Source organism: Coregonus lavaretus, assembly GCF_964263955.1.
Source record: "Coregonus lavaretus genome assembly, chromosome: 9".
Lineage (NCBI taxonomy): Eukaryota > Metazoa > Chordata > Actinopteri > Salmoniformes > Salmonidae > Coregonus > Coregonus lavaretus.
In genome coordinates, this window is record NC_139996.1 from 10,179,091 (window position 1) to 10,206,565 (window position 27,475).

The window sequence follows — 27,475 nt, forward strand, 5'->3', positions numbered from 1 at the left end:
CTACCATCAGTAACACACTACGCCGCCAGGGACTCAAATCCTGCAGTGCCAGATGTGTCCCCCTGCTTAAGCCAGTACATGTCCAGGCCCGTCTGAAGTTTGCTAGAGTGCATTTGGATGATCCAGAAGAGGATTGGGAGAATGTCATATGGTCAGATGAAACCAAAATAGAACTTTTTGGTAAAAACTCAACTCGTCGTGTTTGGAGGACAAAGAATGCTGAGTTGCATCCAAAGAACACCATACCTACTGTGAAGCATGGGGGTGGAAACATCATGCTTTGGGGCTGTTTTTCTGCAAAGGGACCAGGACGACTGATCCGTGTAAAGGAAAGAATGAATGGGGCCATGTATCGTGAGATTTTGAGTGAAAACCTCCTTCCATCAGCAAGGGCATTGAAGATGAAACGTGGCTGGGTCTTTCAGCATGACAATGATCCCAAACACACCGCCCGGGCAACGAAGGAGTGGCTTCGTAAGAAGCATTTCAAGGTCCTGGAGTAGCCTAGCCAGTCTCCCGATCTCAACCCTATAGAAAATCTTTGGAGGGAGTTGAAAGTCCGTGTTGCCCAGCGACAGCCCCAAAACATCACTGCTCTAGAGGAGATCTGCATGGAGGAATGGGCCAAAATACCTGCAACAGTGTGTGAAAACCTTGTGAAGACTTACAGAAAACGTTTGACCTGTGTCATTGCCAACAAAGGGTATATAACAAAGTATTGAGAAACTTTTGTTATTGACCAAATACTTATTTTCCACCATAATTTGCAAATAAATTCATAAAAAATCCTACAATGTGATTTTCTGGATTTTTTTTCTCATTTTGTCTGTCATAGTTGACGTGTACCTATGATGAAAATTACAGACCTCTCTCATCTTTTTAAGTGGGAGAACTTGCACAATTGGTGGCTGACTAAATACTTTTTTTCCCCACTGTACCTTATTATTATCTATCCTGATGCCTAGTCACTTTACCCTGCCTTCATGTACATATCTACCTCAAATACCTTATTATTATCTATCCTGATGCCTAGTCACTTTACCCTGCCTTCATGTACATATCTACCTCAAATACCTTATTATTATCTATCCTGATGCCTAGTCACTTTCCCCTGCCTTCATGTACATATCTACCTCAAATACCTTGTACCTCTGCACATTGATCTGGTACTGGTACTCCCTGTTTATACCTTATATAGCTCCGTTCTTGTGTATTTTATTCCTTGTGTTACTATTATTTATTTTTTTACTCTGCATCGTTGGGAAGGGCTCGTGAGCAAGCAAGTCTACACCCATTGTGTACAGCGCATGTGACACATAAAATTAGATTATATTTTGTGTCTGTCTGAAGTGTGTATTTTCTCTTCTCACAGTGTGTTGCTGTACGCTGTCCTCCTCCAGTGTACGGATGGTTCTCTCCTGCTCGGCCACCAGGCTCCTCAGGTAACTGATCTCCTCTCTCTGGACCCCCAGCTCCCGGCCCCGCCTCAGCTCCTGCAGTCTGACCTCCTCCATCTTCTTGTGCCACTCGTTCACCTTAGAACATTCATATAGAGTAGACAACATGAGGAAAAACATATTTTCAAATGGAAGGCAATAGACTGGAGTTTTTGTGAGGAGGGATAGTTCCTGTACTGGAGTTTGGTGAGGAGGGGTAGTTCCAGTACTGGAGTTTGGTGAGGAGGGATAGTTCCAGTACTGGAGTTTGGTGAGGAGGGATAGTTCCTGTACTGGAGATGGGTGAGGAGGGATAGTTCCAGTACTGGAGTTTGGTGAGGAGGGATAGTTCCAGTACTGGAGATGGGTGAGGAGGGGTAGTTCCAGTACTGGAGTTTGGTGAGGAGGGATAGTTCCTGTACTGGAGTTTGGTGAGGAGGGATAGTTCCAGTACTGGAGATGGGTGAGGAGGGATAGTTCCAGTACTGGAGTTTGGTGAGGAGGGATAGTTCCTGTACTGGAGTTTGGTGAGGAGGGATAGTTCCAGTACTGGAGTTTGGTGAGGAGGGATAGTTCCTGTACTGGAGATGGGTGAGGAGGGATAGTTCCAGTACTGGAGTTTGGTGAGGAGGGATAGTTCCTGTACTGGAGTTTGGTGAGGAGGGGTAGTTCCAGTACTGGAGATGGGTGAGGAGGGATAGTTCCAGTACTGGAGTTTGGTGAGGAGGGATAGTTCCAGTACTGGAGTTTGGTGAGGAGGGATTGTTCCAGTACTGGACCTCAGTCAGAAGAGAAGCTATACAATGGCAGAGTTGGACATTTGCAATTAAAAAATGGAGGGATAGCAATAAATGGTCATACCAAGGATCATTTACACTATATATATACAAAAGTATGTGGACACCCCTTCAAATTAGTGGATTCGGCTATTTCAGCCATACCCGTTGCTGACAGGCGTATAGCAACAACGGCTCAGCTGCGAAGTGGTAGGCCACATAAGCTCACAGAACGGGGCCGCTGAGTGCTGAAGCGCGTAGCGTGTAAAAATCGCCTGTCCTCGGGTTGCAACACTCACTACCGAGTTCCAAACTGCCTCGGGAAGCAATGTCAACACAAGAACTGTGTGCCGTGAGCTTCATGAAATGGGTTTCCATGGCCGAGCAGCCGCACACAAGCCTAAGATCACCATGTGTCGGCTGGAGTGGTGTAAAGCTCGCCGCCATTGGACTCTGGAGCAGTGGAAACGCGTTCTCTGGAGTGATGAATCACGCTTCACCATCTGGCAGTCCGACGGACGAATCTGGGTTTTGAAGAAGCCAGGAGAACGCTATCTGCCCCAATGTATAATGCCAACTGTAAAGTTTGGTGGCGGAGGAATAATGGTCTGGGGCTGTTTTTCATGGTTCGGGCTAGGCCCCTTAGTTCCAGTGAAGGGAAATGTTAATGCTACAGCGTACAATGACATTCTAGACGATTCTGTGCTTCCAACTTTGTGCTAACAGTTTGGTGAAGGCCCTTTCCTGTTTCAGCATGACAATGCCCCCGTGCACAAAGCGAGGTCCATACAGAAATGGTTTGTTGAGATCGGTGTGGAAGAACTTGACTGGACTGCACAGAGCCCTGACTTCAACCCGATTGAACAACTTTGGGATGAATTGGAATGGTGACTGCGAGCCAGGCCTAATCGCCCAACATCAGCGCCCGACCTCTCTAATGCTCTTGTGGCTGAATGGAAGCAAGTCCCAGCAGCAATGTTCCAACATCTAGTGGAAAGCCTTCCCAGAAGAGCGGAGGCTGTTATAGCAGCAAAAGGGGGACCAACTCCATATTAATGCCCATGATTTTGGAATGAGATATTAAACAAGCAGGTGTCCACATACTTTTGGTCATATAGTGTAGCTATTTGATTTTGAACTTTAGGACCTCTTTAGGTACTCCTCCTCCATTGTAAAAAAGATTTTGGAAGCTATAGAAATGCATTTATTACAGACACCCTAATGCATACTTATATTATGTGAACTGAACATAAAACAAATATTAAAAATAATAATATAAAAACATATTCCTTAAAGTACTTTTCTTTACAGAGTACTAATGTTACTGTCCCCACTACAACAAATAAATATTTAAATATATGTAATTTTGTCCTTTAAACATTTTATTGAAATACTGTAGAATTCCATTCATTCCTATGGAGGACTGCACCTTCTGTGGAGTACCAATGCTGTGGCTGGTGGCTTCAAAGCCTCTCATTGGCCATTACATAGCATCAGCAATACAGGGTTTATATACAGTGCATTCGAAAAGGATTCAGATCCCTTCCCTTTTTCCACATTTTGTTACGTTACAGCCTTATTCTAAAATTGCTTAAATTAATTGTTTCCCTCATCAATCTACACACAATACCCCATAATTACAAAGTGAAAAGAGGTTTTTAGAAAGTTTTGCAAATGTATAAAAAATAAAAAACTGAAATACCTTATTTACATAAGTATGCAGATCCTTTGCTATGAGAATTGAAATTGAGCTCAGGTGTACCCTGTTTCCATTGATCATCCTTGATTGGAGTCCACATGTGGTAAATTCAATTGATTGGATATGATTTGGAAAGGCACACACCTGTCTATATAATGTCCCACAGTTGACAGTGCATGTCAGATCAAAAACCAAGCCATGAGGTTGAACGAATTGTCCATAGAGCTCGAGACAGGATTGTTGAGCACAGATCTGGGGAAGGGTACAACATTTTTTTGCAGCAATGAAGTTCCCCAAGAACACAGTGGCCTCCATCATTGTTAAATGGACGTAGTTTGGAAGCACCAAGACTCTTCCTAGAGCTGGCCGCCCGGCCCAACTGAGCAATCGGGGGAGAAGGGCCTTGGTCAGGGAGGTGACCAAGAACCCGATGGTCACTCTGACAGAGGTCCAGAGTTCCTCTGTGGAGATGGGAGAACCTTCCAGAAGGACAACCATCTCTGCAGCACTCCACCAATCAGGCCTTTATGGTAGAGTCACCAGACTGAAGCCACTCCTCAGTAAAAGGCACATGACAGACCGCTTGGAGTTTGCCAAAAGGCACCTAAATGACTCTCAGACCATGAAAAACAAGACTCTCTGGTCTGATGAAACCGAGATTGAACTCTTTGGCCTGAATGCCAAGCGTCACGTCTGGAGGAAACCCATCCCTACAGTGAAGCGTGGTGGCAGCATCATGCTTTGGGGATGTTTTTCAGCGGCAGGGACTGGGAAACTAGTGAGGATCGATGGAAAGATGAACGGAGCAAAGTACAGAGAGGTACTTGATGAAAACCTGCTACAGAGCACTCAGGACCTCAGACTGGGACGAAGGTTCACCTTCCAACAGGACAACAACCCTAAGCACACAGCCAGCACGCAGGGGTAGCTTCAGAACAAGTCTCTGAATGTCCTTGAGTGGCCCAGCCAGAGCCCGGACTTGAACCCAATCGAACATCTCTGGAGAAACCTAAAAATAGCTGTGAAGCGACGCTCCCCATCCAACCTGACAGAGCTTGAGAGGATCTGCAGAGAAGAATGGGAGTAACTCACCAAATACAGGTTTGCCAAGCTTGTAGCGTCATACCAAGAAGACTCGAGGCTGTAATCGCTGCCAAATGTGCTTCAACAAAGGGCTGAGTAAAGGGTCTGAATACTTATGTAAATGTGATATTTCAGTTTATATTTTTTTTATTTTTTTTGCAAAAGAATCTAAAAACCTGCTTTTGCTTTGTCATTATAGGTTATTGTGATGAGGGGAAAACATGATTTCATCCATTTTAGAATCAGGCTGTAACGTAACAAAATGTGGAAAAAGTAAAGGGGTCTGAATACTTTCCGAATGCACTGTACATCATTGGTTCTTGCCCACACACCTTCTGAGCTCCCTTCACATCCTTCAGCGTAGCTATGAGCTCCTCTAACCCTCTCAGCCTCAGCTCCAGCTCCTGGGCCTTCCCCTCCATCCTCCTCCTCTCCTCCTCTGCTCTCCTCTTCTCCTCCTGCGCGGTCCCTCTATCCTCCTGCAGGCGCATCATGGTCTGAGAGAACTTCTCCTGCTGGGCTAAGGGCAGGGCCCCGGCAAACTGCCTGTGGAGAGACTGGATGGTCTGTCGGAGGTGCCTGGCTCGGTTCCGGCCCTCCTGGCGAGCGTGGTACAGGGATTTCTCGCTGGCGTCCAGTTTCTGCTCTGCACGTAGCTTGTAGGCCTCAAGCTGCTGGATCCGGTTGGCGGTGGCCTCTATCTTCCCCACGGCGGCTGATTCGCTGAGCTGCAGCGCTACGATGTGCTGGTGGAGCTTGGCGATCAGGGCTCTCTCGTCTGACTGGGACTGGGTGGGCAAACAAGCCAGAGCAGGACAAGAGGGACATTTTAGCATCAGCAACAATGCTAGTAGTGAGATATATTTGAGCAACATGGTAGTTAGCTATTCTTACTACCGGTATGCACAATGAATGCCCAGTCATAGTATTCCAACCTAGCCACGCCCACAACTGTTTATGTTTTAAAAGCAATGGTATCATTGTTAAACTTTGTCAACTATTGACAAGAAGAAGATTTCTCATCTCTCTTGTGGTTGAGTTACTTGAGTAGAATGAGGACGAGTTAGATGAATATGGTTAAATAGGGTTGAATAGCATCCGTGTTGTGTTGTGTTACCTGGTAGTCGAGGACCTGCCTCCTCAGAGCCTCAACCTCCTTCTCTCTGGACTGCTGTCTGGCCTCCAGGGTGGACACCTGCATCTTAGCCACGTCAGACACCTCCCTCAACCTGGATACACAGCATGGGGTTAGCACCTTATCCCATTACCAACTGCCATTATAAAACACAAGCTTACTGGGCAGTAGTAGTAAAGCTTAGTAAATCAGGTATGGGATCAGGGCAACATGCATTAGGCCAGCTTCATTAGACATACTGTACATGTAAATATAACTAGATCACAGGAGGAATTATCACAGATTTGATTTAGTACATACTTTGAGGCCTCCACCTTGAGTTCGGCCTCAGCCTTCTCCAGCTGGGTGATCCTGGCGCGGTCGGCATTGCTGGCGTCTTTAGAGACACTGTCGGCCAGCTCATCTCTCAGCTCCCGCTCCGTTCTCTGGGCCCCCAGGTACTGCTTTGTTAGCTGGGGACCAACAACACTTCAAGTTAGGGGCTCTGTGTCACTATAAAATATGGTCCAGGATACTGCATGGCCTTGTCCAGCAACGTTCTCTACTAAGGACAGGTGTTGAAAATTACCATGATCTATACACACTATCTATGCAGTGCAAATATTATTATTTATTCAATGTGTCCATGTGTTTGTATCTGTCCCAATCCAATAAACTATCAAATGGAAATGAAATTATTGTCCATTGCCACAGGAAACAGACATTAGTTTTTTTGCTTTGTCCCCTCCCTAACTCTCCTACCTCTGCGAACTTGGTCTCCAGCTCCACATTGCGCTCCTCCACCAGTCTGAGAGAGTTCCTGAGGTGTTCGTACATCTTGTGGGCGTGCTCAGCCCTCTGCCGCTCATTCAGCTCCTTCATCTCCAAGGTGGTGATCCTCCTGGACGTTGATATAATCTCACTGTTGGCCACTGCCTTCGCTGCCTTGTCCATGCTGTTCTCACCACCTGGGAATTCAAAGAATCTTCCAACTGAGATTTCGGAAAAACTCGGAAACTTCAAGAAAGTTCAGGGAACTTTGCAACCCTCGTCAGCAATTATAGGGCTTTGGAGAGACAATAAAGACTCTAAAAGTGAAGTATTTTAAATCTATACACAATACTCAGTTGTGAAGCTTACCTAATGTGTTGATGTGCTCCCAGGCTTGCTCCAGAGTGTGGAGTTTCTCCTTGGTAATCTCCAGCTCTTTATTGAGGGCAGCGATGTGCTCACGGAGGGACATGTTCTCACCCTAAAAGTATAGGGGTAAAATACAGATATGGTCTGGGTCCCCAAAAAGCTCTATAGAGAACTCAATCAATGAAAGAGGAGCCATTGCGTCAATAATTATCCACTAATAATGTTTAATTTGACACCACACAGTTAACTACTAAACGAAAGTTCTTTTTCTTCCTCTGCACTAACATGAAGACATTTGAGATTCCACCAAGTCCTGGAAAGAAGATGAGGAGAGGAATATACTGGTTATTGTCCTACCTCTAGGTGTTCTAGGTTGGTGGTCCTCTGCACCAGGTGGTTGTCTTTCTGGAGCATGTCCCTGTATTTCACCGTCAGCTCCGTGTAGTGTTTGTTGGCCCTCTCCAGCTCTGACGAGGGGACGCTGTCATCCAGGGCTTTCTGCAGCGCTGCCAGCTTATACGCTGCCATGTCCTACAAAAGTAGGAAGTAAAAAAATGCTATATCAAGCCTTGTGAAGAAAACGATTGAATTGTGGGTTAAATTATTCTCTATACCAGTCATTAAAGGTATACACTTCAAAGTTATTTCTTGGTAGTATGTCAGTCAAGCGAACCCTTCTACCCTTGAACCTTGTTTTATTGTTCCTGGATAAGTGTATGCAATATGGAAACATTTCAGACAATCAGAGGGGCACGTGTACCTTGTATCTGGTCAAGTATCCTATCCTCTGTGTGACGGAGGCCTGCATGGTGCTGAAGTCATCCCTCAGTTTGTTGTTGTCCTTGCGGAGGTGCTGCTCCTGCTCCAGCAGGGTGGTGTAGCGATGTGTCAGAGACTTCTCGTTCACACGCAGCACCGTCATCCTCCGGGCCGCCTCCGCCACCTGCCTCCGCAGCTCCTCTGGATCCTTCTGCAGTGCCTCCAGCCAGTGCTATTGGACACAGTGTGGATTAGAAATACATGGTAAATAATGTGGAAAGTTTAGAGATACAGTGTTTGTGCCACTGTAACTCTAATGAGCAATGTTTGGCTCTGTCACTCACATTGAACTCTTTGATCTTCACTGTGTCCACTTGCTTCTGCTCCTCCAGCTTGTTCTTCATCTCTGTGAATGTCTCCATCTTCTTCTGCCAGGCCTCCTTCTCACTACACCATCATAACACACAGAGATAAGTTAGAGGTTCAAATGACACAGACTTTTCTGGTGCCCTAAAAATAGGGGGCTGGGTTAGTGTTAATATTCTGAACAATAATGGCAGAGTCCATGTTGATCTTTTCAAGCATAAGGGGTTGTTCTGATTTGGTAGGTACGCAGAACCACTGTCATACTGTACATGTACAGTTAGTTTGGTCCTCTAGCTGCAGATCATCTCAACCAACTGCACTTCTGTACCTTTGGTGCTCCTTGTAGAGGAGTCCCTGCTGATGGCGAATCACAGCAAACTTCCCCTTGTACTCCTCCAAGGCTGCCACCAGCTGCTGGCTCCACTCCTCTTTGTTTTTCATCTCCTAAAAAATAACATTATGTGTGAAAATGTCTCTCAGATCATTTGGGAGATGTGTTACAGAGAAAAATACAATAAATAGTGTGTGTTTGAGATTGACTGCACTGCAGTCGCCCGACTGCTTTGTTGTCAATCTCAAACACAATCGATTAGGCTAACGGTGACGGGCGGAGTTGGGTGAGACTGACCTGTAACAGTCGAACGGCATACTCATTCAGAGAGCTGATGACCTCAGTGCTGGATAGGGCCATGTCGTCAGGGAGATTCAGGGTCCTAAAGATCCCCCCGCCCCCTCTGGACTTTCTCAGCGCCTCCATATCGCCCTCCAAACGGGTCACCTGACCAACAGAGATAGAAGGGAAACAGTTTACATTTTGGCACCTATTATAGATTTAGTCTTAAATGGTATCAATGGCAGCAGTACAGTGCACATTTACTAGACATTCGAAAGACTGCAATGAAAAAGACACAGATACGCAACAATATCCATGGAACAACTTAACGATGGAATCCACAGTAGGGGGAAACAGAGCCACTGTCCGCCCCACCACCGTAGGGGGAAACAGAGCCACTGTCCGCCCCACCACCGTAGGGGGAAACAGAGCCACTGTCCGCCCCACCACTGTAGGGGGAAACAGAGGCACTGTCCACCCCACCACCGTAGGGGGAAACAGAGCCACTGTCCACCCCACCACCGTAGGGGGAAACAGAGCCACTGTCCGCCCCACCACAGTAGGGGGAAACAGAGCCACTGTCCACCCCACCACCGTAGGGGGAAACAGAGCCACTGTCCACCCCACCACCGTAGGGGGAAACAGAGCCACTGTCCGCCCCACCACCGTTGTTATTGTTTTTGTTTTGTTGACAAAGCGGAGGTGAGGAGCGTCACGCAGCATGGTAAAAAATATTTTCTGTACATTTTCTGCTGTTCTATCACACGTGCAACGATGTCAGAGGAGAAAATAAACAGTGCTCGTCGTTTGCAGTAACTTCTTTGTTACTGTAATATTGCAGACGGACGTGTCAGTTTCAACAATTAAGGATTCCAGCTTTAAGCTATTGAGGTGGAGTGGAATTACAGTGCCTGTATGTTTGAGGTTTATATGGATTGGGTGACATTACTACTTAACATTGAGTTATTCATAGCCTGCAGGTACCTGACTGTTTCTGCCATTAACAGCACTACATTGTTGCCTTGACAAACAGTCTGCCTGTGGCAAGATAATATATAACAAGTTGACAAAATAAATAAATAGACAGACATTATTTGGCCCTTTGTGAAAAATGTATCTACACTCATAAAACAGCAAAATATCATTCTGTGGCTTTCTCATAACTTGCCCTACATACTGTACAGTAAGTGCAACCAGCCAGCTGGATACCTTTTCTTTGGCTTTGACCAGTTGACTCATGGCGCTGGCAGCTTCCTCCCGAGCTGACCTCATTTCCTGTCTGATCTCGTCGTTCCTTCCTGTCAGCTGGTCTACCTGGGCCTTCAGGTGGAGGCTGGCGTCAAACTTCCCATCAGAGTTCTTCATCTCTATTGCCTGGAACATGGCGGAGCAGGGTTGGGGTCAATTCCATTTCAATTCAGGGCATTAATGGAAATTCTAATTTTCCTCATTGATACAAAAATAAGAACAATAGAGTGACAACATATCAAATGTGGACAGCTGTGATGGTGCTACTGGCTACACTTACCTGGACCAGCTTCTCCAGAATGGGGATAGAGACAGAAGCTTGTGAGGAGGGGGTTTTCTGTTCAGTATCCTGGATGGTCTGAAGGATCTCCTTCAAACCTTGTTCTAGCTGCTTGTTCTCCTTAAACAAGTTTTCCACTAAGGAACACAGAGAGAAGACAGCAGCGCTTATCCAACTGTGTTCAGGGATTCCTTTGGACATCCATGTTTCTCACTCAATGCATTGACAGTACCTAGTCCTTTACTAGGAAATAGTATTGAGGAAGACATAGTGTGCATTTCTGACAGCGTATAGCGTGAAATGCTGTGAGTAGCCATAAAACTACTTCAACCTTTCCTACTATACGATATACCCCCAGTTTGTACATACATTTGGATTTAAACTGAGATGACAGGGTCCTCTGATGCTCCAACTCTCTCTCCTTATGGTTCAGCTCTCTCCTCAGATGCTCATACTGTAAAACACGTGGGAAAGGATGTATATAAGACAGTATATAGCCTACATAAACCATTCACAGGGGGAAAAACTGGCAGCAAGAAAAATGTCAGGGTGATGTCTTTGGTGACGTCATGGTTAGGTCATATACTGATTGATAAAGGCCATTTTTAAACGTATTTTAAGCGACCAGAATCTCCTTCTGTCATCTAACCTTGCGTTTGATCTCCTCCTCATCTGCAGAACTGAAGGTTGGTGTTGGTGTTGGTTTGAAGGATCTGGTGGGCTTGGTTTGGTCTTCAAGCAATGAGCTGGTCACTGTGTTCCCTATGATGGAGAAAAGTGGGTTTATCAGCACAAAAATACAGACAGACTTAGTTAAATGGGGGATGAAATACAAATAACTACTAACTTGTTATCAGTACTCGTATGGCATGCTGGCTAACCAACTCATATATCCCTCCTATAGTTTTGTAGCAGGGAGTGGATATTTACCTTTGTCCTTTACCATTCGCCTGATTTGTTTCTTCAGTTCAAGTCTCTCCTCTTCCAGTCGTTCGATCTGTGGATTCAAATGGGGTCATGAGGGAATCAGGGCCACTGTCTGAGCTAAAGGTTTTGTTCCAAATGGCACCATATTCCCTTTATAGTACACTACTTTTAACCAGTGTCCATAGTATAGTGCACTATGTAGGGAATATGGTACCAAATGGGACACAACCAAATTGACATCAAGAGGTTCCTTCCCATCCCAATTTACCTCTTTGGTGAGAACCTGGTTCTCTGCTTTGAACTGCCTCTGTTTCAGGGATTTGGTTCTTCTGAATTCTGTCAGATCCACTTCCTCTTTGGGCTCCAGACCTTATGAAAGAGGATGATGGATGAATACAAAAACTGAATAAAAGGATATCCAACAATGAAAATGTCTAGCTAATGAGGTCATTCACTAACTTTATGAAATATATAGTGCATTCGGAAAGTATTCAGACCCCTTGACTTTTTCCACATTTTGTTACGTTACAGCCTTATTCTAACATTGATTTTTTTTTTTTACATTTCCTCAGCAATCTACACACAATACCCCATAATGACAAAGCGTAAACAGGTTTTTAGATAAAACATTATTTATTTATTTATTTTTTATCAATGGAAATACAGTGGGGGAAAAAAGTATTTAGTCAGCCACCAAAAGTTCTCCCACTTAAAAAGATGAGAGAGGCCTGTCATTTTCATCATAGGTACACGTCAACTATGACAGACAAATTGAGAGAAAAAAAATCCTGAAAATCACATTGTAGGATTTTTAATGAATTTATTTGCAAATTATGGTGGAAAATAAGTATTTGGTCACCTACAAACAAGCAGGATTTCTGGCTCTCACAGACCTGTAACTTCTTCTTTAAGAGGCTCCTCTGTCCTCCACTCGTTACCTGTATTAATGGCACCTGTTTGAACTTGTTATCAGTATAAAAGACACCTGTCCACAACCTCAAACAGTCACACTCCAAACTCCACTATGGCCAAGACCAAAGAGCTGTCAAAGGACACCAGAAACAAAATGTAGACCTGCACCAGGCTGGGAAGACTGAATCTGCAATAGGTAAGCAGCTTGGTTTGAAGAAATCAACTGTGGGAGCAATTATTAGGAAATGGAAGACATACAAGACCACTGATAATCTCCCTCGATCTGGGGCTCCACGCAAGATCTCACCCCGTGGGGTCAAAATGATCACAAGAACCGTGAGCAAAAATCCCAGAACCACACGGGGGGACCAAGTGAATGACCTGCAGAGAGCTGGGACCAAAGTAACAAAGCCTACCATCAGTAACACACTACGCCGCCAGGGACTCAAATCCTGCAGTGCCAGACGTGTCCCCCTGCTTAAGCCAGTACATGTCCAGGCCCGTCTGAAGTTTGCTAGAGTGCATTTGGATGATCCAGAAGAGGATTGGGAGAATGTCATATGGTCAGATGAAACCAAAATAGAACTTTTTGGTAAAAACTCAACTCGTCGTGTTTGGAGGACAAAGAATGCTGAGTTGCATCCAAAGAACACCATACCTACTGTGAAGCATGGGGATGGAAAGATCATGCTTTGGGGAAAGAATGAATGGGGCCATGTATCGTGAGATTTTGAGTGAAAACCTCCTTCCATCAGCAAGGGCATTGAAGATGAAACGTGGCTGGGTCTTTCAGCATGACAATGATCCCAAACACACCGCCCGGGCAACGAAGGAGTGGCTTCGGAAGAAGCATTTCAAGGTCCTGGAGTGGCCTAGCCAGTCTCTTGATCTCAACCCCATAGAAAATCTTTGGAGGGAGTTGAAAGTCTGTGTTGCCCAGCGACAGCCCCAAAACATCACTGCTCTAGAGGAGATCTGCATGGAGGAATGGGCCAAAATACCAGCAACAGTGTGTGAAAACCTTGTGAAGACTTACAGAAAACGTTTGACCTGTGTCATTGCCAACAAAGGGTATATAACAAAGTATTGAGAAACTTTTGTTATTGACCAAATACTTATTTTCCACCATAATTTGCAAATAAATTCATTAAAAATCCTACAATGTGATTTTCTGGAGAAAAAACATCTAATTTTGTCTGTCATAGTTGACGTGTACCTATGATGAAAATTACAGGCCTCTCATCTTTTTAAGTGGGAGAACTTGCACAATTGGTGGCTGACTAAATAAAATGTTTCCCCACTGTACCTTATTTACATAAGTATTACTATGAGACTCGAAAATTGAGCTCAGGTGCATCCTGTTTCCATTGATCATCCTTGAGATGTTTCTACAACTTGATTGGAGTCCACCTGTGGTAAATTCAATTGATTGGACATGATTTGGAAAGGCACGCACCTGTCTATATAAGGTCCCACAGTTGACAGTGCATGTCAGAGCAAAAACCAAGCCATGAGGTCGAAGGAATTGTACGTAGAGCTTCGAGACAGGATTGTGTCGAGGCACAGATCTGGGGAAGGGTACTTCTGCAGCATTGAATGTCCCCAAGAACACAGTGGCCTCCATTTTTTAAAATGGAACCACCAAGACCCTTCCTAGAGCTGGCCGCCCGGCCAAACTGAGCAATCGTGGGAGAAGGGCCTTGGTCAGGGAGGTGACCAAGAACCTGATGGTCACTCTGACAGCGCTCCAGAGTTCCTCTGTGGAGATGGGAGAACCTTCCAAAAGGACAACCATCTCTGCAGTACTCCACCAATCAGGCCTTTATGGTAAAGTGGCCAGACGGAAGCCACTCCTCAGTAAAAGGCACATGACAGCCCGCTTGAAGAGACTCGCAGACCATGAGAAACAAGATGCTCTGGTCTGATGAAACCAAGATTGAACTCTTTGGCCTGAATGCCAAGCGTCACATCTGGAGGAAATCTGGTGGCAGCATCATGCTGTGGGGATGTTTTCAGCGGCAGGGACTGGGAGACTAGTCAGGATTGAGGCAAAGATGAATGGAGCAAAGTACAGAGAGATCCTTGATGAAAACCTGCTCCAGAGCGCTCAGGACCTCAGACTGGGGCGAAGGTTAACCTTCCAACAGGACAACAACCCTAAGCACACAGCCAAAACAACGCAGGAGTGGCTTCGGGACAAGTCTCTGAATGTCCTTGAGTGGCCCAGCCAGAGCCCGGACTTGAACCCGATCGAACATCTCTGGAGAGACCTGAAAATAGCTGTTCAGCAATGCTCCCCATCCAACCTGACAGAGCTTGAGAGGATCTGCAGAGAAGAATGGGAGAAACTCCCCAAATACAGGCGTGCCAAGCTTGTAGCGTCATACCCAAGAACACTCAATGCTGTAATCGCTGGCAAAGGTGCTTCAACAAAGCTTAAAGCTTAAACTATGTATTTAGATTGTAGTTAGGTATTGTAGGTAGTTATCGTGGGTTGTTGTATGTAATTATTGTAGGTTAGTATTGTATTCGACTGAGCCCGGTGAAGCACGAAGCTAGCTAACCCACTACCTGGACTAGCTAGCGGGTAACTACTGGTAACTATTTGCAACTGTGGATAGTTGTTTCACGCCTGAGAGTACCTGTAATTACACCAGCTAGCTGCCTACAATAGTTACATACAATAATGCCTACCATTCAGCTGTTTTTCTAACCTCATTGTCTGAAGCGTAACGTTAGGTAGTAAGTGGCTACTGTGCTTGAAATTTAGCTAGCTTGTTGCTACCTGGATAGCTACTAAACAATGGCTGGAACGACCTAGCGAAAAGACGCGAACTGGCTGAGTCAATTCAGTGGCTAGCTTTGCACTTGGCTAGCTAACAGTAACTGCTAGGGGTAAGTTATAACCTACATTTGTGTTTTGTTTTTACATACTGGTAGCCAGAGTCGTTCAATGGAATTCGGGACATGGGTGACTAATTAACGTTAGCTTGGCTGTGTGTTCGTGCCGTGGGAGGAGGGGTTTCTTCTTTGTCTGAAAGCAATGGCTAGCTAGTATGCTAACTATTCTAGCTAACTAACTGGCTGAATAAGTTGACGACGGACTCGCTCAAGCTGTCGGGACTAACCCACAACGTTAGACACGGACACGAATGATCTGCTTGGCGTGTTGACACACTGGTGGTTTGTTGTGGCCGAGTATTGGTGCTAAACCGTGTTGTTGGAGTCCAGCATGCTAGTTGGCTGTGGCGTCATATGACTAGGTGCCCTGGACGATTTTCACGGAAGAATACTGTACCAAGTTAGCTAGCTGAATAAACTAAGTTAGTCTAATCCTAGAAAACATTGAACCGCTGTAGTTTACAACAATTTTAGTTTCTGAGGTGGAAGTTGGGAGAGTTATATTTGGGTGTTTCAGTGAAACATAAGTGAGGGAGGCCCCACTCTCTCCTTTCCCAGATGTTTAGTTCATTTCATTCCGATCTCCTTTGCATTATTGTAGCCATTTTCTGTAGCCTGTCAACTATGCCTCTGTCTATCCCTGTTCTCTCCTCTCCGCACAGGCTATACAAACGGCTCACACCGCGTGGCTGCTGCCTCTCTAACCTGGTGGTCCCTTCACGCACCACCCACATGGAGTTCCAGGTCTCAGGCAGCCTCTGGAACTGCCGTTCTGCTGCCAACAAGGCAGAGCCTATGCTACCCTCCAGTCCCTCGAATTCTTGGCGCTGACGGAAACATGGATTACCACTGAAAACACTGCTACTCCTACTGCTCTCTCCCCGTCTGACCATGTGTTCTCGCATACCCCGAGAGCATCTGGTCAGCGGGGTGGTGGCACAGGAATCCTCATCTCTCCCAAGTGGACATTCTCTCTTTTCCCCCTGACCCATCTGTCTATCTCCTCATTTGAATTCCATGCTGTCACAGTCACTAGCCCATTCAAGCTTAACATCCTTGTCATTTATCGCCCTCCAGGTTCCCTTGGAGAGTTCATCAATGAGCTTGACGCCTTGATAAGTTCCTTTCCTGAGGATGGCTCACCCCTCACAGTTCTGGGTGACTTCAACCTCCCTACGTCTACCTTTGACTCATTTCTCTCTGCCTCCTTCTTTCCACTCCTCTCCTCTTTTGACCTCACCCTCTCACCGTCCCCCCCAACTCACAAGGCAGGCAAAAGACGCTTGACCTCATCTTTACTAGATGCTGTTCTTCTACTAATCTCACTGCAACTCCCCTCCATGTCTCCGACCACTACTTTGTATCCTTTTCTCTCTCGCTCTTCTCCAACACTACTCACTCTGCCCCTACTCAGATGGTAATGCGCCGTCGCAAACTTCGCTCTCTCTCTCCCGCTACTCTCTCCTCTTCCATCCTATCATCTATTCCCTCTGCTCAATCCTTCTCCCTCCAATCTCCTGATTCTGCCTCCTCAACCCTCCTCTCCTCCCTTTCTGCATCCTTTGACTCTCTATGTCCCCTATCCTCCCGGCCGGCTCGGTCCTCCCCTCCTGCTCCGTGGCTTGATGACTCATTGCGAGCTCACAGAACAGGGCTCCGAGCAGCCGAGCGGAAATGGAGGAAAACTAGACTCCCTGCGGACCTGGCATCTTTTCACTCCCTCCTCTCTACATTTTCTTAATCTGTTTCTGCTGCTAAAGCCACTTTCTACCACTCTAAATTCCAAGCATCTGCCTCTAACCCTAGGAAGCTCTTTGCCACCTTCTCCTCCCTGCTGAATCCCCCCCCCCTCCCCCCTCCTTCCTCTCTGTGGATGACTTCGTCAACCATTTTGAAAAGAAGGTTGACGACATCCGATCCTCGTTTGTTAAGTCAAATGACACTGCTGGTCCTGCTCACACTGCCCTACCCTATGCTTTGACTTCTTTCTCCCCTCTCTCTCCAGATAAAATCTTGCGACTTGTGACGGCCGGCCGCCCAACAACCTGCCTGCTTGACCCTATCCCCTCCTCTCTTCTCCAGACCATCTCCGGTGACCTTCTCCCTTACCTCACCTCGCTCATCAACTCATCCTTGACCGCTGGCTATGTCCCTTCCGTCTTCAAGAGAGCGAGAGTTGCACCCCTTCTCAAAAAACCAACACTCGATCCCTCTGATGTCAACAACTACAGACCAGTATCCCTTCTTTCTTTTCTCTCCAAAACTCTTGAGCGTGCCGTCTTTAGCCAACTCTCTTGCTATCTCTCTCAGAATGACCTTCTTGATCCAAACCAGTCAGGTTTCAAGACTGGTCATTCAACTGAGACTGCTCTTCTCTGTGTCATGGAGGCTCTCCGCACTGCTAAAGCTAACTTTCTCTCCTCTGCTCTTGTCCTTCTAGACCTGTCTGCTGCCTTTGATACTGTGAACCATCAGATCCTCCTCTCCACCCTCTCCGGGTTGGGCATCTCCGGCGCGGCTCAATCTTGGATTGCGTCCTACCTGACCGGTCGCTCCTACCAAGTGGCGAGAATCTGTCCCCGCACCACGTGCTCTCACCACTGGTGTCCCCCAGGGCTCAGTTCTAGGCCCTCTCCTATTCTCGCTATACACCAAGTCACTTGGCTCTGTCATATCCTCACATGGCCTCTCCTATCATTGCTACGCAGACGACACACAACTAATCTTCTCCTTTCCCCCTTCTGATAACCAGGTGGCGAATAGCATCTCTGCATGTCTGGCAGACATATCAGTGTGGATGACGGATCACCACCTCAAGCTGAACCTCGGCAAGACGGAGCTGCTCTTCCTCCCGGGGAAGGACTGCCCGTTCCATGATCTTGCCATCACGGTTGACAACTCCGTTGTGTCCTCCTCCCAGAGTGCGAAGAGCCTTGGCGTGACCCTGGACAACACCCTGTCGTTCTCCGCTAACATCAAGGCGGTGACCCGATCCTGTAAGTTCATGCCCTACAACATTCGGAGAGTACGACCCTGCCTTACACAGGAAGCGGCACAGGTCCTAATCCAGGCACTTGTCATTTCCCATCTGGATTACTGCAACTCGCTGTTGGCTGGGCTCCCTGCCTGTGCCATTAAACCCCTACAACTCATCCAGAATGCCGCAGCCCGTCTGGTGTTCAACCTTCCCAAGTTCTCTCACGTCACCCCGCTCCTCTGCACACTCCACTGGCTTCCAGTTGAAGCTCGCATCTGCTACAAGACCATGGTGCTTGCCTACGGAGCTGTGAGGGGAACTGCACCTCCGTACCTTCAGGCTCTGATCAGTCCCTACACCCAAACGAGGGCATTGCGTTCATCCACCTCTGCCCCCCTACCTCTGCGGAAGCACAGTTCCCGCTCAGCCCAGTCAAAACTGTTCGCTGCTCTGGCACCCCAATGGTGGAACAAGCTCCCTCACGACGCCAGGACAGCGGAGTCACTCACCACCTTCCGGAGACACTTGAAACCCCACCTCTTTAAGGTATACCTGGGATAGGATAAAGTAATCCCTCTACCCCACCCCCCCAAAAAATAAAATAAAACATATTGTAAAGTGGTTATCCCACTGGCTATAAGGTGAATGCACCAATTTGTAAGTCGCTCTGGATAAGAGCGTCTGCTAAATGATGTAAATGTAAACGTAAATGTACTGAGTAAAGCGTCTGAATACTTTGTAAATGTGATATTTCAGTTGTTGTTTTAAGAAATATATAATTTAGCATCAAGTTTCTAAAAAACAGTTTTTGCTTTGTCATTATGGGGTATTGTGTGTAGATTGATGAGGGGAAAAAACAATTTAATCAATTTTAGAATAAGGCTGTAACGTAACAAAATGTGGAAAAAGTGAAGGGGTCTGTATACAGTAAATAAATGTTGCGTCTGCTGTCTCTCTGTTTATTCTTTCTTTGTTGTTGTTTCTTGTTATTTTTAATTAAATGAAAGGATATAATATGCCATTTAGCAGACGCTTTTATCCGAAGCGACTTACAGTCATGCGTGCATACATTTTTGTGCATGGGTGGTCCCGGGGATCAAACCCACTACCTTGGCGTTACAAGCGCCGTGCTCTACCAGCTGAGCTACAGAGGACCACAACAATGAAAAAATGTCTAGCTAATGACATCATTCATTAACTTCATGAAATATAACACATTCCAACAGAAAATGAATTTTGCGTCTGCTGTCTCTCTGTTTTTGATTTCTTTGTTGATGTTTTTTGTTCTTTTAAATTTCCATCTGTAACATGTGTTGAGACATTGTGAAATGAACATTAAATAAAATGTGACTTGAAGTTTGTTAATTACATTTGTTTTGTGTGGGACTTACCGAGTCGTTCCCTAAGATCTTCGTTTTCGTCCAGAAGGTTGTTGATTCTCATCTCCAGCTGGTTGATCTCTCTGGTCATAGCCTCCGCCTCACGGTCTCGCACTCTCATTTGATGCTTACACTCTTTGATCTCAGCGATGGCCACCTGCAGACCGTCAGTGCCCTGCAGGACAGTAAAGAGAGACAAGAGAGATCAGCCATGGCTTTCGTACTTTGTTTAATCTAGGATACAAGCTTTGACAGACCAGACATCTCGAAAACAAAGCCTGTTGCATTAGTCATGAAAATAACCACAGGGGTAGGGGAAAATTGTTTTCTGATTAGGGTAGAAGAAGTTGACCTTGTTGGAGAACCTTAAGCAACTGAGCATGTGTGAAACCGGGCAGGCTGAGTAGACTTACAGACTCATAAAGTCTCATTTGGCTTAAGGTGTCACTGAGCTCTTTGTCCTTGTCCCTGGCGTCTGTCTCGGCTAGCTCGGCCACACGTTCTGCCTCCCGTGCTCTTGTCTCTGTGGCCTGCAGCTTAGCGGTTAGCTCGTCCAGCTTCCTCTGCTGGACAGCTGAGGGCAGACCTGGGGAAAAACTTAAAGCTATGAGCTATTGCTAACAATGCTACATCAGAGTCAATGGTTCTGTGCTACACTAGAGATACAAATGCTAACTCTAACGGCCTAAATGGCTTCCCTTTAAGAAACATTTTAGCTAAACTGGCTGAAGCAAAAAAATATACTGTAAAGTTGGCGCCAACTAACCTGCAGCGAATTCCCACACTCCCACACCTTTTCAATCTTATAGCAATGTTGGTGCATAGCAGCCTTGGCTGACACCAAGAACAAAATTCCTTTTTAACAGCATCCAGATCCATGTGCTTTTACAAGACAATTTGACACGCACCTCTGTCTTTCTTCAGGGGCTTCTTGAGTTCTTCTATGAGCAGGGCATTTCTCTCCATCTCCCCCGTATACTGCTCCACTTGCTCTGTCAGCATCTTGATTTGATTGTCCCTCTCTTGCACGGCCTTGAAGACATTCATAAACATTTTATTAGTTTGGATCCAGCATTAGTACAAAGACAACCACGAAGAGCACAGCAGGTTGTGATTTGTGGACAATAATGTGTAATAAAAGACATGAGATATTGTGAAATTAAATTAAATGAAAGCAGAGAGAGGTATGTAAAATAGACAAGAAATATGGAAGACCGAGTAACTTACACCACATAGCTCATATATGACCTGGCCACGAGTTAGTGATGCGAGTGCAAGTAAAGACAGGAGAAAACAGGAGAAAAGAACAGAATGAACAGAAGAGAAGCTGCAGTGAAAATGACAGATGGAACACAAAGATACAGTATCTTGTCTGAAGTTGGTACTGCCGATGTGCCAACATCTGTCTGTAGAGTCTGAACGGTTGGGGCTAAACACTAATCTACGACCTCCACAAGTGTCACAGGACTTGTCTGAAGGTAACACGGTACCGGGCCGAAAAACAAATGGAAGTGAATAGGGCATTTCCACGTGTAACAAATACGCGAGTGCGTAAATCCCACAAAAGCCAAAGAACCTAAACATACAAGACAGGCGGACAATAACACACAAAATGCAAACCTAACACAGGGGAACTTATAGGAGACATAATCAAGACAGAATACGAGACAGGTGCACCAACTAGACATAACCAAACAAACATCGAAAACATCAAGCGGTAGTAGCTAGTACTCCGGGGACGACGAACGCCGAAGCCTGCCCGAGCAAGGAGGAGGAGCAGCCTCGGCGGTCTCCGTGACATCAATGTTTCATCAAATACTGTTTTTATATACAGTACCAGTCAAATGTTTGGACACACCTACTCATTCAAGGGTTTTTCTTTATTTTTACAATTTTCTACATTGTAGAATAATAGTGAAGACATCAAAACTATGAAATAACAAAAAGTGTTAAACAAATCCAAATATATTTTAGATTCTACAAAGTAGCCACCCTTTGCCTTGATGACAGCTTTGCACACTCTTGGCATTCTCTCAACCAGCTTCACCTGGAATGCTTTTCCAACAGTCTTGAAGGAGTTCCCACATATGCTGAGGACTTGTTGGCTGCTTTTCCTTCACTCTGTGGTCCAACTCATCCCAAACCATCTCAATTGGGTTGAGGTCGGGTGATTGTGGAGGCCAGGTCATCTGATGCAGCACTCCATCACTCTCCTTCTAGGTCAAATAGCCCTTACACAGCCTGGAGGTGTGTTGGGTCATTGTCCTGTTGAAAAGCAAATGATAGTCCCACTAAGCCCAAACTAGATGGGCTGGCGTATCGCTGCAGAATGCTGTGGTAGCCATGCTGTTTAAGTGTGCCTTGAATTCTAAATAAATCACAGACATTGTCACCAGCAAAGCACACACACACACCATCACACCTCCTCCTCCATGCTTCACGGTGGAAACCACACATGCGGAGATCATCTGTTCACCTACCCTGCGTCTCACAAAGACATGGCGGTTGGAACCAAAAATATGAAATTTGGACTCATCAGACCAAAGGACAGATTTCCACCGATCTAATGTCCATTGCTCGTGTTTCTTGGCCCAAGTAAGTCTCTTCTTCTTATTGGTGTCCTTTAGTAGTGGTTTCTTTGCAGCAATTTGACCATGAAGGCCTGATTCACGCAGTTTCCTCTGAACAGTTGATGTTGAGATGTGTCTGTTACTTGAACTCTGTGAAGCATTTATTTGGGCTGCAATCTGAGGTGCAGTTAACTCTAATTAACTTATCCTTTGCAGCAGTGGTAACTCTGGGTCTTCCTTTCCTGTGGCGGTCCTCATGAGAGCCTGTTTCATCATAGCACTTGATGGTTTTTGCGACTGCACTTGAAGAAACGTTCAAAGTTCTTGAAATGTTCTGGATTGACTGACCTTCATGTCTTAAAGTAATGATGGACTGTCATTTCCCTTTGCTTATTTGAGCTGTTCTTGCCATAATATGGACTTGGTCTTTTACCAAATAGGGCTATCTTCTGTATACCACCCCTACCTTGTCACAACACAACTGATTGGCTCAAACGCATTAATTAACTTTTAACAAGGCACACCTGTTAATTGAAATGCATTCCAGGTGACTACCTCATGAAGCTGGTTGAGAGAATGCCAAGAGTGTGCAAAGCTTTCATCAAGGCAAATGGGGGCTATTTGAAGAATCTCAAATATAAAATATATTTTAATTTGTTTAACACTTTTTTGGTTACTACATGTCATAGTTTTGATGTCTTCACTATTATTCTACATTTACATTACATTTTAGTCATTTAGCAGACGCTCTTATCCAGCGTCTGCTAAATGACTAAAATGTAATGTAAATGTAGACTAATAGTGAAGACATCAAAACTATGACATGTAGTAACCAAAAAAGGAGCAATTAGGGTTAAGTGCCTTGCTCAAGGGCACATCGACAGATTTTCACCTAGTTGGCTCGGGGATTTGAACCAGCGACCTTTCGGTTACTGGCACAACGCTTTTAACCACTAAGCTACCTGCCGTCCCTGACAATGTAGAATAATAGTCAAAATAAAGAAAAACCCTGGAATGAGTAGCTGTGTCCAGACTTTTGACTGGTACTGTATATATATATTTTTATACCTACAGGGGTCCTAAAATTCTAAATCAAATAGCTACATGATGCTTGGTATGACCATCTTAAAACAATTCCATATGTTAGCTTAGTAGAAACCCAGCCCCTGGCACGTAGTTAAAATATGTTCACTGTTGAAATATATGTATCTTTTAACAGACAGATATTTCAAAGATAAAGAAAGATAAACAAAAAACACATTGTTTGAACTGATAGATTTAGAGATTTCCTAATAAAAAATTTGTATTTAACCTTTATTTAACCAGGTAAGCCAGTTGAGAACAAGTTCTCATTTACAACTGCGACCTGGCCAAGATAAAGCAAAGCAGTGCGATAAAAACAACAATAAAGTATAAAATGCCACTGTTTTTAAAATAATTTGCATGTGTCGTTCCATGTACTGTAAGTACCAAACACCACACAAAAAGTTCCCTCACAGGAACAATTAACTATCTCAATTGAAGTATGAAAATGTATGCACTCACTACTGTAAGTCGCTCTGGATAAGAGCGTCTGCTAAATGACTCAAATGTAAAAGTAAAATTCCGATCTAGCCAAGTTTCTTAGATGTATTTATATGTGTTTATTTATATAAAGATAAGGATTTTCAGCTTTGAGACGGACCTGCTGCAAGGCGATGATGTTGCTCTTGTCTGTGTCCATCTGGGCCGAGCGTAGCTTGTCCCTTAACTCGCGGATCATCTGCTGGTACTCCATGATCTCCTCATCCTTCCCAGCCAGCACTCTCTGAAAATCACAAATCACAAACACAACCAAGGCCACTCACAGAAACGCAGAGATCCCAGGGCCACTGACTGAAAACCACACAACTGCAACTAACCAGGCAGTATGCCTTGACGAAGACAGGCCCAAAGCCAAAATGTTTTAATTTATGCTGACTGACTACTAATGTTTGAAGTGTGAAGAATAAATGTAAATATTCCCTCTACACATAATTAGCTGTGTGTTGTCAAGTTCTTTAATGATTCAGAAAACATACAGACAGCAGCATGCAGTACTTGATACCGTCAGTGTATCACCTGCTGCCTTTTCTCCAAGCCAGGTAAATGATGTGAGAACACCCACCTTCCATTCGTCCACCTTGGCGTTGACGGCTGCCATGACAGGGTCATCTTCCTCCGCCCGGCTCTGAATCTGCTCCGTCAGCTCTCTGACCTGAAGTGAAGAACACAGCACACAGTAGTACATTGTTTTTATTCAGCACCAATGGATGTACGTTATTTACAGTGTCAATTCACAAAAATGTTTCGATATTAGAAATGCTTCATAAAGTCTATGCAAAGCAGTGCTGAAACTTTCCCAGGTTCAACCTTTACATTTGTCCGTATAACCAGAAAACCAGTTTGCAACCTGTAATTTTGTCCCTCTGGGCTACCTGTAGCTTGGCGTGGTCCCTCTCCTTCCTCAGCTGGTCCATGATGGAGTCTGTCTGCTGCACGACGATCTTCATCTTGTTGTACTCGTCCGTCATCTTCTCCATCTCCTTCACTGACTCCTCTAGGCTCTTCTGCATCTGATCGTTCTGTGTCTTCAGGTGGGCTACCTCTTCCTCCGCACGCTAGAGGTAGAGGAGTGAGGACACAGTTCTGGGGTTAGTACAGTAAGCAATGTAAATCATGCATTGATATCAATGGAAGATTTTGTCCTTGTGTTTCTCAAGTCAGGACTTGTCCCCAATATCCTTTTGACACTACTGAGCCAAGTCAAGCCGAGTTGTACTGCGCTGGTCTGGTTACGCATTAGGAAAATATCCAAATCAGCGCAGTACTCTTCGAGGCAGACTCTTTGAAAGGGTATACTGTAAGTGCAGTTTGGTGTCTGCAGTACCTGCACGTCTTCCATGCACTGGTAGAGCTGTCTGTTGGCTGAGTTGAGCCTCCTCTGTGTCTCAGTACTCTCCTCTCTGGACTGGACCGGCTCCTTCTGGTCCAGCTCCCTCCTGTAGAAGTCTACATCCTGCTGGAGCTGCTCGTTCTGACACACACCAAGGAGAAACAGTTAGAGAGGAGTAGTGGGACCCAGTGCCTAATCTACTCTCATAGGTTAAATGCTAACTACTACATCATCATATACTTGTCCAACCACATACTACAACACACACTTATACTGGTGTACAGTCGTGGTCAAAAGTTTTGAGAATGACACAAATATTAAATATTAATTAAAGTCTGCTGCCTCAGTTTTTATGATGGCAATTTGCATATACTCCAGAATGTTATGAAGAGTGATCAGATGAATTGCAATTAATTGCAAAGTCCCTCTTTCCCATGAAAATGAACATAATCCACAAAAAACTTTTCCACTGCATTTAATCCCTGCCACAAAAGGACCAGCTGACATCATGTCAGTGATTCTCTCGTTAACACAGGTGAGAGTGTTGACGAGGACAAGGCTGGAGATCACCCTGTCATGCTGATTGAGTTAGAATAACAGACTGGAAGCTTTAAAAGGAGGGAGGTGCTTGAAACCATTGTTCTTCCTCTGTTAACCATGGTTACCTGCAAGGAAACACGTGCCGTCATCATTGCTTTGCACATAAAGGGCTTCACAGGCAAGGATATTGCTTCTAGTAGGATTGCACCTAAATCAACCATTTATCGGATCATCAAGAACTTCAAGGAGAGAGGTTCAATTGTTGTGAAGAAGGCTTCAGGGCGCCCAGGAAAGTCCAGCAGGGGCCAGGACCGTCTCCTAAAGTTGATTCAGCTGCGGGATCAGGGCACCACCAGTGCAGAGCTTGCTCAGGAATGGCAGCAGGCAGGTGTGAGTGCATCTGCACGCACAGTGAGGCGAAGACTTTTGGAGGATGGCCTGGTGTCAAGAAGGGCAGCGAGGAAGCCACTTCTCTCCAGGAAAAACATCAGGGACAGACTGATATTCTGCAAAAGGTACAGGGATTGGACTGCTGAGGACTGGGGTAAAGTTATTTTCTCTGATGAATCCCCTTTCCGATTTTTTGGTGCATCCGGAAAAAGCTTGTCCGGAGAAGACAAGGTGAGCGCTAACATCAGTCCTGTGTCATGCCAACAGTAAAGCATCCTGAGACCATTCATGTGTGGGGTTGCTTCTCAGCCAAGGGAGTGGGCTCACTCACAATTTTGCACACAGCCATGAATAAAGAATGGTACCAACACATCCTCCGAGAGCAACTTCTCCCAACCATCCAAGAACAGTTTGTTGACGAACAATGCCTTTTCCAGCATGATGGAGCACCTTGCCATAAGGCAAAAGTGCTAACTAAGTGGCTCGGGGAACAAAACATCGAAATGTTGGGTCCATGGCCAGGAAACTCCCCAGACCTTAATCCCATTGAGAATTTGTGGTCAATCCTCAAGAGGCGGGTGGACAAACAAAACCCCACAAATTCTGACAAACTCCAAGCATTGATTATGCAAGAATGGACTGCCATCAGTCAGGATGTGGCCCAGGGTGGATTGCAGAGGTCTTGAAAAAGAAGGGTCAACACTGCAAATATTGACTCTGCATAAACTTAATGTAATTGTCAATAAAAGCCTTTGACACTTATGGAATGCTTGTAATTATACTTCAGTATACCATAGTAACATCTGACAAAAATAACTAAAAACACTGAAGCAACAAACTTTGTGAAGACCAATACTTGTGTCATTCTCAAAACGTTTGACCACGACTGTATACTGTCATACACATATTATGAACAGTTAACACACACTTATACTGGTATATACGGTCATACACGTACTATGAACAGTTAACACACACTTATACTGGTATATACGGTCATACACGTATTATGAACAATTAACACACACTTATACTGGTGTATACTGTCATACATATATTATGAACAGTTAACACACACGCAGACAGACACACACTAGTGTTTTCTTCACTTAGACTAACACGTATTTTCACCTTTAAAGGTCCAATGCAGCTGTTCTTATCTCAATGTCAAATCATTTTTGGGTAACAATGAAAAACTTACTGTGATTGTTTTCAATTAAAATGGTCAAAAATAAACTAAAATAGCTTCTTCACAAAGAGCAATATCTCAAGCAATAATTTTGCTAGCACTGTCAGGGAGTGATCTTAGTGGGGATGGGGAAACTGAAAACTAGCTGTTACTGGCAGAGAGGTTTGGAACTCTCTTTCTTATTGGTATATTGAGAAATGCAAAAACTCCATCCCACCAAAACAGGCTGAAATTTCAGGCGGTCTTTTCAAACAGCTCTTAC

General features: G+C 45.1%; 1 protein-coding gene across 1 annotated transcript in view; it reads right to left on the reverse strand.

The window, feature by feature from the left end:
• Positions 1-27,475, reverse strand: part of cep290 (centrosomal protein 290) — a 54,562-nt gene that overhangs the window by 23,551 nt on the left and 3,536 nt on the right. Inside the window, exons 7-30 of the mRNA XM_084168635.1 lie at positions 25,089-25,235; positions 24,637-24,819; positions 24,327-24,416; positions 23,865-23,987; positions 20,519-20,642; positions 20,024-20,196; positions 19,623-19,785; positions 11,710-11,810; positions 11,445-11,511; positions 11,164-11,276; positions 10,884-10,968; positions 10,515-10,651; positions 10,196-10,360; positions 9,002-9,151; positions 8,702-8,817; positions 8,352-8,454; positions 8,009-8,239; positions 7,606-7,779; positions 7,249-7,360; positions 6,871-7,076; positions 6,430-6,581; positions 6,112-6,223; positions 5,327-5,782; positions 1,371-1,535 (exon numbers count right to left, since the gene is read on the reverse strand). Coding sequence (XP_084024761.1) covers positions 1,371-1,535; positions 5,327-5,782; positions 6,112-6,223; positions 6,430-6,581; positions 6,871-7,076; positions 7,249-7,360; positions 7,606-7,779; positions 8,009-8,239; positions 8,352-8,454; positions 8,702-8,817; positions 9,002-9,151; positions 10,196-10,360; positions 10,515-10,651; positions 10,884-10,968; positions 11,164-11,276; positions 11,445-11,511; positions 11,710-11,810; positions 19,623-19,785; positions 20,024-20,196; positions 20,519-20,642; positions 23,865-23,987; positions 24,327-24,416; positions 24,637-24,819; positions 25,089-25,235 — 3,648 coding nt within the window. The remainder of the gene's footprint in view (positions 1-1,370; positions 1,536-5,326; positions 5,783-6,111; positions 6,224-6,429; positions 6,582-6,870; positions 7,077-7,248; positions 7,361-7,605; positions 7,780-8,008; positions 8,240-8,351; positions 8,455-8,701; positions 8,818-9,001; positions 9,152-10,195; positions 10,361-10,514; positions 10,652-10,883; positions 10,969-11,163; positions 11,277-11,444; positions 11,512-11,709; positions 11,811-19,622; positions 19,786-20,023; positions 20,197-20,518; positions 20,643-23,864; positions 23,988-24,326; positions 24,417-24,636; positions 24,820-25,088; positions 25,236-27,475) is intronic.